General features: G+C 54.9%; 1 protein-coding gene across 2 annotated transcripts; it reads right to left on the bottom strand.

Moving 5' to 3' along the window:
* Nucleotides 1-5,067: 5,067 nt before the first annotated feature.
* On the bottom strand, nucleotides 5,068-10,783 carry CREB3 (cAMP responsive element binding protein 3). Of its 2 annotated transcripts, XM_081942727.1 has the most exons (9): nucleotides 10,580-10,783; nucleotides 10,249-10,498; nucleotides 7,746-7,834; nucleotides 7,564-7,656; nucleotides 7,186-7,292; nucleotides 7,010-7,078; nucleotides 6,692-6,776; nucleotides 6,474-6,558; nucleotides 5,068-5,903 (listed from the first exon to the last, which is right to left on the bottom strand). In XM_081942727.1, exons 1-9 carry the CDS (start codon nucleotides 10,667-10,669, stop codon nucleotides 5,497-5,499), a joined length of 1,275 nt encoding a protein of 424 aa, XP_081798853.1. In that variant the 5' UTR covers nucleotides 10,670-10,783; the 3' UTR covers nucleotides 5,068-5,496. The 2 variants fall into 2 exon arrangements, with proteins under 2 accessions (XP_081798853.1, XP_081798854.1); XM_081942728.1 differs by lacking the exon at nucleotides 7,564-7,656.
* Between the last annotated feature and the right edge of the window lie 350 nt (nucleotides 10,784-11,133).

Here is an 11,133-nt window from a genome sequence, read left to right as displayed (position 1 = left end):
ATATTTTATAATCTGTGTTCAGAAGAGATATCGGCCTGTAATCCTCTGGTTTCTTAGGGCCCTCTTTATCTTTAGGTATCAATGAGATAAAAGCCGCTTTCCATGAGAGAGGTATTTTACCTCCTTGTTGTATATTACAAAATAGTTGTGTAAGATATTCAATCATTTCCAGTTGTAAAGTTTTATAATACATTGCAGTCAAACCATCAGTCCCTGGAGCCTTAGCTAGTTTAAGTTGATATATAACTAAAGTGATCTCATCAGCAGTTATAAGACGTTCCAAATTTGCTTTTTGAAGCACAGAAATTTTAGCAACCCTTTTTCCTTCCAAAAAATCATCTATTAACTTGTTCTGTATATTATCCTGTACATATAGCTTAGTGTAATAGTCCACAAATGATTTTTTAATCAACTCTTGTTGATATACCATCTTCCCTCGAAACTCAATTTTATCAATTATTCTGTCATTCATATTCCTTCTCAAAGTATATGCTAACCACCTACCAGGTTTATTAGCGTTAGCGAAGGTGTTGTATAGATTTGAGTTCACTCTCTGTATTCAATAATTCAACATATCTAACGGTTTGTTCTTTTATATATATTATTGAATATGAAAAAGCTTCAATGGTTGATATCCAGACTGGAATTTTCAAGTAGTGCAACCTCTTAACCTTCTCCCAATTTAATAACAGAGCCTCTCTTATATAATGTCTTCTGAAATAACCCTGTGCTTTAGTTCCCTTATACCATAAATATGCATGCCATCCCAACAACAGGTCGTGACCCTCTAGATTCAAAAGCCTAACATTTCTTAGCATTATCCATTCCTTGATCCACACCAGGCTAGCTGCCTGATAATATAACTCCCAGTCGGGTAGGCCCCACCCTCCTCTTGATTTAGCATCTTGTAACAATTTACGTTTTATTCTTGCTTTTCCCCCCTGCCATATGAATTTCAACACCATTTTATTTAAATCTTCAAAGTAGTCTTTCCCCAACCTAATTGGGATCGTCTGGAACAAATATAGAATTCTAGGTAGGATGCTCATTTTGATTGTTGAGATTCTCCCAATCATTGATAGTTGAAGATTCTCCCATTTCGCCAGATCTATTGCAATTTGTTGCTTCAATCTAAGATAATTATCTTCTTCAAGGGTACTGCATCTGGCTGTTAGAGAAATCCCCAGATATTTAACTTTATTTGTAATTTGCATTTCGAAAATTTCCACCAATTCTTCTTTTTGTTTTGAAGGTATATTTTTGTCAAGATCTTTGTTTTGTCTATATTTATTTTCAAGCCTGCAACTTTTCCATACTCCTCAATTTTTCCTATCAATTTAAATGCAGATTCAAGTGGCTCCTCAAGAATAAAAACTAAATCATCTGCAAATGCTTGCAGCTTGTATTCTTCCTTTTTAATGGTCATTCCCTTTATTTCTTCCTCTTCTCTAATCTTTCTATTTAGAACTTCTAATGTTAAGACAAAAAGTAGCGGTGATAGTGGACAGCCTTGTCTCGTGCCTGTTTTTATTTCAATGGGATCCGTCAGTTCTCCATTTATCATTATCTTAGCTGTTTGCTTGTGGTATATCGTTTGTATGGCTTGAATAAAGTTCTTACCAAAGTTCATTTGTTCCATTTGCTGTATCATAAATATCCAATTCACATTATCAAAGGCTTTCTGCACATCCAGGAACATCAAAGCCATTTGCTTCTCAGGGTGGGCCTCATAATATTCCAAGGTATCCAAAATCGTTCTTATATTATCTCTAATTTGCCTCTTTGGTAGAAAACCATTTTGGTCCAGGTGAATAAACCCATTTAAATATTTTTTTCAGTCTCTCTGCCAATATAGAAGCAAATAACTTATAATTGGATTCAGGCGATTCTGAAGGGGGGGGCAAAGGGCCTTTGGCTTGCCAGAGCAGCCGTTCCTGCTTCTTCTGAAGACTCGCCAAACACAACCGCTCCTAAACTCAGAGGAAAACACAGTTGCCCTTCTGGGAGGGGAACAGGAGAGGTTGGGGATGCATCAGGAGTCATTGGCATCTCCCCCCCCACATTAGCCAACCCCCCCCATCCCCGAGCAGGTAGCTATCCGGTTCCCACAAGGCAGAGCTGCTCTGCCTCCCCCCCCCCGTGTTTTGGCCAGTTTTCAACAGGATAGCTGGGCCGACCTCTCTCATTGGGGTAGGGGCAGGCCGGCCAGCACTGCTTGCCCCTTCACCTCCCCGTTTCACCACTTGCTGCCCCCCCCAAGAAGCTCTCCAACTTCTTCTTCCTCCCTGCACCCCCAAGGGCAAAGTCAGCCCATCTCGTCCAATCCTTGCAGGGTTAAGTCAATGCCTTCACTTCCATCACTTTAAATTGGAAGGTTTTAATAAATGAAAGAGGAACCTGATCCTGTTGGAATGAATTCTTCTTTACCTGTATTTATTGCCCCACATAATCACCACATGTGCTTTAAGTTGCCAGGGGCCTGGCCAGGTTCAAGGAAGCCCAGGTGAAGGACACATCTGCAGGCCGAAGGATGTCAGCGTGTGCTCCATGCATGTGATTTGGGGGGAGGGGGCTGGGCAAGAGTGGGGGAAGCCGAGGGAAGGTGTTCTGTGGAGGGTGGGGCCTGTAGGCAGGTGAGCATGAGAGTTTGCCTGGCAACAGTGAGAGCAGCAAAGCATCCACGTTTCTGTTTTCTGGTTCTTCCTGCATCGGCAGAGGTGACCCAGAGCTTCCTGGGGAGGGGGGGGGGCACAGGTTCACCTCCAGGGCCCTGGCGTGGGATTTTCCATGCACTGCCAGGTAAAATTGCTGGGATCCATTTTCAATTGGGTACCAAGTGAGGTGCAGATCAACTGTTGGAGATTCCCGGGAGCAGTTGGAGCCGACCAAGTGGAGAAGCTGTGTGGGGCGTTTGAGCAGAGGCTCCTGTGCATTAGAGCAGGGGCCCTCCTGGCTGCTGAAGGCTACCCAGAAGTGACAGCTGGTTCTCCTTAAAGGAGGGGGGGGGGTTCTTGGCACCATTTCGTGCACCTTCCCCTCAAGGTCACTGAAGCCTCCTGGAGAATTTTCACCCAGGAGAGGCGATTGTGCTGCAGCTCCAGAGGAGGCCGGGTGAAGTGGATGGAACCACTTTCCATAGCTTTCAGGTTATGGGGCAGAGGCAGCATCAGTCATGTTTTGTGAATGACCCTCTGGTGGGAGGAGGATGGAGGTAGCCCCTGCATCCCCTTGAAGCCAGTTCCGGTCGGAGTCGATTGGCAGCGAAAAGTCCCCCCCCCCCGTGCAGCTACCAGGTGTAGGTGGGTGGCACCTAGGCGGGCACCTCCACCCCAGGCAAAGTGCTGCTGTGGGTGCTCTCTTGCTGGGTTGGGAGGTGGGAGGTTTGAGAGGGACAACAGGCTTCAGCTGAGAAGGAGCCATGGGCAGAGGAGTCCATTGTGCATCTGGGGTTTGTCCTCTTTGGTCCTGGGCGAGGTTGCCTGGCCCGAGACAGACCTGGTGCATAATGGGGGGGGGGGGTTTCCTGCCCAAGGAGCTGCAGGGGGAGGTGGCTGGGGGAGGGCCCTTGCTCAATTTCACAATGTGCATCAGTCACACACCCCTTCCTGGTTTGTGAGTCCCTTCTTTCAGCCACTCGTGCCCTGGTCATTCCCCCCCCCTTGACTACAGCAAAGGTTCTCTAGTGGGGCTACCCTTGAAGTGTCCAGAAGCTGCAGCTGGTGTAAAATGCAGTGGCATAAGCAGTTTTGGGTGCCCCGAGGGTCACACATGTAACACCTCTGCCAAGTGACTGCATTGGGCATCTGGGGAAGCACCCCTATTTCACCAGCCCATACCACTCGGTCACGCAGGAAGGGCGTGCTGCAATCCCTGCCCATGAAAGAACCCCAACTGACCACCCCTGCCTATGGGCCACTTTGCCCCCAGAGGGCCTCCCAGAAGGGCATCGAGACCTACCTCTGCCAACTGGCATGGGCTGCCTAGGAGTGCCTTCAACCTTGAAGGTGGTGGGAAGAAAGCCAAAAGAAGCTTTCCTCAAGGGCTCGGGCTGCCCAACTTCCTCCTTAAGCCCCCCCCCCCCCAGTGTTTGGGAAGCACCGCCAGTTAGACCAGTCCACTGTTGGAAATCTTTCCTACCAGGAAGCCTCTCCCTACATTGAAAGGAAATCTAGGGCGTTTCACCTCTTCTTTCTGCCCTGGAAAAGTCTTTGGCTGCTTCTCCCGAGTTTTCCTCTAGTGCGCCTGAACTCTGGGTGAGCCCAACTTTGGCAGGCGGCTTGTTCCAAGGCAGCCTGAAACTCTGCTGGCCATTCTCAGTATCGTCCCAGAGCCACCCCTGGCAGGCAGTTATGGGCGATCCCAGGTTCTCTGGCCCTAATTTCTCCCCCCTGAATGAATGCCTGGCCTTTTGCCCTGAAGAAGGACCTCCTCCAGGGGGCTGCTCCCCCATTCGGCCTTCCCAGGCAGGGCCAGACCGGCCATGTTGTGCCTTCTGCACCCCGACAAGCAGCCCCCCACTCTTGCCTGAGAACAGTGGCCATCCATGCATGCAGACTCCAAAGGCCGAGCAGAGACCAGTAACCAACTTCTGACCCTTTGAGTTCCAATGGAAACCAAAACCAGATCCTACTTGTGGGGGGGGGGGTGCTCACTCTGCCAAGCCGTGGGTTAGGCTCAGTGCCATGTTAGTCTCGCCATCCTTTCACAGGCCCACTTAATCCTCTTGTGCGCCCCCCCTCCCCCCACCACTGCTCAAGGCAAGCCCAAAGAGTGCGAGGAAGACCCGCTGGCTGCAGCTCGGAGCACAAGCCAGCCCGGTGGGCAGCCCAGGAGAGACCCCTTTGGTCCAGGACTGCAAGGGAGGCAGCCAGGCACTCTACACACGACCCGGAAGGCCGATGCTGGGAGAGGGATGAAGTCCCTCCACAAGTCTGGGGACAGTCCCAGTGGCGATGGAGACACCCCAGGGAAGCGGCTGGGGATGGATGGTCCTGGAGGTGGCCCAGCAGGATGGCCACGCAGGAGGCCCATAATCCCCCAGTGGGAAAGGAGGGGCTGGGCTTCCTCTGCAAGAGGCCGCTGGGGAGGGGCTCCACTCCCAAGCCATTTATTGGTTGCCCTACACAAAAACATCACACAAAGCAGGACAAGAGCAAGCCTTGCAGCATCCTTCCTCTTCAGGCCCAACGTCCCCCTCCGGGGTGGGCCAGCCTCCGTACTTGCCTCATGCTGGCTGGGGTGTGGGCTCCCAGAGAGGGAGGGCAGATAACTAGGATGTGGGCAAAGAGTCTGGGCAGCATTGCCTGCTGGGGCTCGCAGTGGCCCTTCTGAGCCCGGGGATAGCCAATGAAGTGAGGCCCCAATCGGAGGAGCCCTGCCAGGGCAAAGCCTCTCTTGCTTTCCTGCTGCCCCCCTGCCCCCACCTCTGTCCAGAGTCTCCCCTTCCAGATCTCAGCATCTACACGTTGTGGGCAAAGTGGCCCCCAGCCTCAGTCCTCACATCTCATCAGAGCGATGGGGCTGCAGGATAACGCTTGGGGCACCATCTGCCCAGCCAGGCTGCTGGTCAACAGAGGCAGGCGGGAGTGCCCTCTCCTTCCCTGGAGGAGGGTTCTTGGGGGCCAGGAGGAGCCCCTTCAAGGCAGGAGAATGGGAGTCTGAGGAGGAGCTGCCGTTGCTGGCTGAGGCGGAAGGCCCGGTCCCCAGGGCGCTCCGTGGGCCTTCCACAGACCCGTTGAGGCTTCCTGCAGCCCCAAAGGCTTTGGGAGACAGAGCTTTCTCTGACGAAAGCAGTCTGGGGGATCCAGGATGGGGGAGGGGCATCGTCGCTTCTGCTGGCTGGGGGGCAGCAGCCAACGTCTGGGAAGCCCCACTTGGCAACTCCCGCAGCTTTCGGGACAACACTGGAAGGAAAAAAGGGGGCAGTCACAGCACTGCAGGGGAGCTGGGTTGCCCCCCTCGGGGTCCCTGGCGGCTTCCCCTTCCCCTGCCTCCTCCTCCTCCTCCCTTGGAATGAACTGCCCCCCAAAACTTTGTGCTTCTTAGTAGGATGGCATCTCCTGCTTGCCCCTTTCCTCCCTTTGTAAGAAGTTATCAGAAGTACCCCCAAACCAGCCCTGTCCCTCTGGGGATGCCATCGAGTCCCTGGCCACGAAAAATATCCCTTTGCAAAGGCGTCTGCCAGGGACTCTGGGAGGCCGCTTGGCTTAAACCAGAACTTTCCTCTTTACGACCAGGGAAGGACGTCAACAACGCCCCTCCTTCTCTTCCACCCATGCGCCAAACTGCTCCACCCATGCGCCTTGGCTCTGCACTGACTGAAGCTGGGAGGCCAAAGGCTGTGGGTTTTTTTAGCCCCCAGGAGTTTGCTCAGTCTTTGCAGGAACTGCAAAAGGCTTTGGGGGGGGGGGGGGAGGCTCTAGCCTGAAGGGGCTTAAGAGGTTGCAGGGGCCAGCCCAGCCCTGGAAACTCACCTCCATGCTGCCCCAGCGGTTGCTTCTGGCCGCCCATGGGATAGAGGCTGGGCAGGAGGACTAGGCAGAAGGAGAAGAGCAGCACCTGGGCAGAGGGCAGAGAGGGCATCAGACCGCAGCTGGCATGGTCAAAACGTGCCCCCTCCCTCCTTGCACCTCCCCTTTCTGGCAGACTGGAGGGGTGCAAGGGAGGGGCGGCCAGAGGGCCAGAAACTCACCAGGACGCAGGTACTCGCCGCAGCCGTCTTGGTGGAGGAGTGCTGGACAAGCGCTTGCAGCTTCCTCAACTGCTCAAGCAGGGACCTGCAACAGAGCAAGGCTGACTCCCCACCCCCCCACCTGCACCACAGGGGGCTCTCACTGCAGCAGGGAGCCCCCTGCCCCGAACCAGCCAAGGGCTGCATCCCTATTGAGTGGCGCAGTTTCGATCATTGTTTGATCCGTCTGTGGGCAAATGAAGCCCGGGGCTGCTATGGCCACCCCCAGTTGGCCTGCAGGACCCTCAAGAAGAGGGGGCATTCCCTGCCCCAACTCACCTGTTCTGCTTCTGCAGCAGCTGCACCTTCTCCTGGAGCTCACTGTTCTGGGCCGTGCAGGCCAGCACCCTGCAGAGAGATGGGTCAGGGAGAAAGGCGGCCAGGAGACGGAAGGGGAAGCGAGGGACGCCCTGCCCTGCTGCCTCATGGGGAGGGAGCTTCCCCAGGATCCCCACCTGCTCTCCAGGTTGTCCATGTAGAGCTTCTTCCGCCGCCGGCTGTCCTGGGCCGACTGCTTGTTGCGGATCTTCCTCCGGACTCGCTTCAGAACTCGCTCCTCCGCCTGGCAGCACAGGGGGTGGGGGTGGTCAGCCAAAGGCCTCCCCTCCTCCGGGCAGCCCCTGCCCTTTAGCCAGCTTGCCAAGGTTTTTTTCCAGCCCTCAGCCCTGCGCCCTTCCCCCACGGCCTGGAGGGAGCACCAGGCTGACCCCCCTGCAGGGCAAGGTCCAGGCTGCTCTGCCCCCCTGCCCCTCCTGGAGTCAAGAGCGGGGCAGGGGGCTTTCACTCTCCCCCGTGCCTTCGGATGTCCCGCAGGCCAGGTGAGGAGGGCCCACCTTGGTCAGGGGTAGGTGGGAGGGAATCGCGATGCCCTCCTTCTCCAGGAGCTGCTTCTCCTCATCTGTTAGGACCAGTGTGGGGAAGTCCAACTGGAAGAGCAGAAAAGGGGGTGGCCGATGAGGGTCAGGGCCTGGGAAGCTGAGGGGCTCCAGAAGAGCGGCCTGGCCAAGCTGCTTACCTGCAGGCCTCCTCCTATCAGGGGCTCCGCTGTGACTGCTGCAGTGGGAAAGCCAAGGCCCTCGGTGGTTTCCCCATCTGCCCACATTTCTGGAAGAGGAAAGAGAGCTGTGCAACTGGCAGCACTGCATCCCCCCACCCCCCTCCATGCAAACTTCACCCTTGCCCTGAGTTCACACAGGACACCAAGCTGCCCAGAGCAGGCCTGGTTAGTGGGAGGCCCCATTGGCTTGTTGGCAGAACCAGCCAGCTATGGAGGGGGATGGGCTCCAATGGGCCCAGCCTGGGGTGCCAGTGTGGGCCGTTTGCCCAAGGGTTGGGGGAAGCCAGCTGGGGCACAGAGCCATAGGAAGCCCCCATAAGGCTAGCTGAGTTCAGAGAATCCAATTCCCGACCCAAGTCAAGGTTTTGTACAAAGATGCCACACAGACCATTTCATGGGCCAAACCCTCAGATTAGCCTCTCTGGACCCAGGGTGTTTTGCTCAAATTGCACCCTCCACATTTCCTTACAGGGGAGCAAGCAACCCCCTTGCCAGAGCCCTGGCAACTCTAGAAGTCTGAATGTCTACATTCTGACACTTAAAAGCTAAAAAGCCATCCGCGCCCCCCCCCCCACCACTTTTTTTTTTACTGTGCCACCGGTTTGGGAGGGAAGGGCCAAATCCTCTTTCTAACCTATGTGGCCCTATGAAACATGTCTCCCATGACTTTTGGCCTGGCCGAAGGCCACCTGAGGTGCGGAAGTCAAGGGCAGAGGTAAGAGGCGGATGCTGACTCCAGGGCCTCCTGCAAAAGCCGGGAGGATGCCCGGAAATAGCAAGCTACTGTCCCAAAGAGAGCAGACTGGAGCTGAAGGCCCTGAAGAAGAGGCTTGGGAAGGGACCTTGGAGATCTTTCAGTCCAACTCCCTGCTCAAGCAGGAAACACTGAACCATTCTGGACCAATGGCTGCCTTCTGAGAGACTTCCAGTGTTGGGAGCATTGAAAACTTCCAGAGACAAACCCTTCCACGGCTTTTGTTTTCACTGTAAACAGTAAACTTCTCCTTAGGTTGGATCTTTCTTTGATAAGCTTCCACCAGTTGCTTTTTGTCTTGCCCTCCAGTGCTTTGGAAAATAGTTTGACACACACCCCCCACCCCTTCTTCGTGGCAGCCTCTCAAATATCGGAACACTGTCACCCTTAGTCCTCCTTTTCAATAGACTAGACACAGCCGGTTCCCCCAATTGCCCATCAAGTCTCCTTTTTGTTGCTCTTCTCTGCACCCTTTCTAGTCTCATCCTCTTTTTTGTACTGTGGTGACCAAAACTGGATGCAGGATTCCAGGTGTGGCTTTTCTAGAGCAGGATGCAGCAGTACTAACACTTGACATTATCACTCTGTTGATGCAGCCTAGGACTGGGTTGGCCTTTTTGGCAGCTGCAGCACACGGCCGCATCACACTTAAGCGGTGGTCCCCCAGACACCCGTCCCCCACACAGTTACTACTGTTGAGCCAAGTATCTCCTATTCCAAGGAGACCCACCTATTCCAAGTAGCTGGCCTGGCTCAACCATGATCTAACTATATCGCTCCTGACGGGTTTTTATTAGTGTAATTCAATTGAATTTATTTATTGGGGCTTTTAAATATTGTGACTTTTTAATTGTTTTTATCTATCAGCCTACCTCCTCCTTGTATACGTCTTATATACGTCTTTGTTATATGTATGTCCTGTCCAGATTTGTATTTGTATTTTGTATTTTATTTGTTTTATTGTACGCCGCCCCGAGTCCTTCGGGAGAGGGTGCGGCTAAGAAATAAATATTCTAAATATTCTATTCAATACCCCTGCATTTCATTTTTCTGCCTAGATGCGGGACCTTACTTTTCTCATCACTGAAATGTGTATTGCTGGATTGGGCCTAATGCTCAAGTCTGTCAAGACCCATCTGCATCTCGAGTCTATCACCTAAAGTGTTGGCAATTCCCCTCAGCTTGGTGTCATCTGCAAATTTGAAGAATTTCCCTTCTACCCCCCTCTTCTAAATGATTGATGGAAAATACTGAGGAGTCCTGGGACTAAGACGGATCCTTGAGGTAGCCCACTACGTACTTCCCTCCTCCCTGTAGTTGCGGTTCCACTGAGGATTGCAGGTTGAGGGCGGCTGGTCAGCCAGTTTCCAATCCATCTGGTGGCGGTGCTGTCTATCCCACATCTTGTATCTTACCAAGAAGTAGGCGGTGGTCTATTTTATCAAATGCCTCACTGAAGTCAGGCTGTTGCAAGTGGCAAAGCGGCTTTCCCCCTCCCTGCCGGAGAACCAGAGTGGGAGCAGCAGGTCTCAGGTGACTCTTCTGGGTGGCTGCGGCTGTTTCCCTCCCGCCCATTTCTCCATCCTCTGCGCGGCCCAAGAAAGCGGCAGGAAGGGCCGGAGGTTCGCTCAGAGGACCAGCCCCACAGCAGCCCCCGACCCCTAGCCCGGCCCGGAACGCCGGGAAGACTCGGCCAGCCTCGCTCACCCAGGTCGATGGCCACGTCGCCCTCGGCCGCCTCCCAGGAGGGCTCGGTGGGCGCCGCGGCGGCAGGCAGGGGCAGGGAGTAGTTGTGCTCCCATTCCAGGCGGCCCGAGCCAAGGAGGCTGCCGGCGGGAGACGGGCTCCGGTCCTCGGCGAGGCTGCTCTGGCCGGAGGGCTCGCCCAAGCCGTCCCATTCCTTCCCGACGGGACTCCAGAGGCACCGCAGCAGCTCCTCCAGCTCCTCCTCCTCCTCCTGCGGGGCGAGAGGCAGCGGGAGCAACCAGCGCCAGCCGGGGGCACCGCCCCCCACCCGCCCGCCCGGTCCGCCGCTCACCTTCGGGAAGCCCCAGGGCTCTGGCTCCGGCTCGCTCCCCAGGAAAGGCTCCTCCCGCAGCAGCCAGTCCAGCAGGTCGTGCTCGGCCATGCCGCCCCGGGAAGGGAAGCCGGGCAAGAGCCCCCGGCTGCTGGACAGTTCCGCGCCGCCCGCGCCGCCCCTTCCAACACGGCACAGATGACGTCACCCCCAGGAAGTGTCTCGCGCTCCGTCCGTCTTTCTCTTGTCCCGCCTCTCTCGCGGCCGCACACTGGCTGGTGCGGCCGTCAGTCGAACCTGGGAAAATCCAGCGCCTTCTGACGTCATTGGGCGCGGGCGCCGGGTTCGCCCTCGGGCACAGCCGGCCGCTCCCTGGCGGCGCTGGGCTGAAGGCCCGACGTCATGGGGCCTTGGAGATGCTCTAGTCCAGCCCGCTGCCCCGCACATGAATGGCAGAATGGCAGCCCGAGCTTGGCTTGCCCCTCCCCCGTTGAACCCCGGCCTTACCTCAACAGAAGCGCCCCCTCCCCCCGCATTTCCTGGTTGTCCCCGGGGGTTGTTTTTTAGAATGGGAC

The sequence above is a fragment of the Natrix helvetica genome (genome assembly GCF_964273705.1).
Source record: "Natrix helvetica genome assembly, chromosome: 2".
Taxonomy (NCBI): Eukaryota; Metazoa; Chordata; class Lepidosauria; order Squamata; family Natricidae; genus Natrix; species Natrix helvetica.
This window is presented reverse-complemented; position numbering and strand designations above follow the sequence as displayed.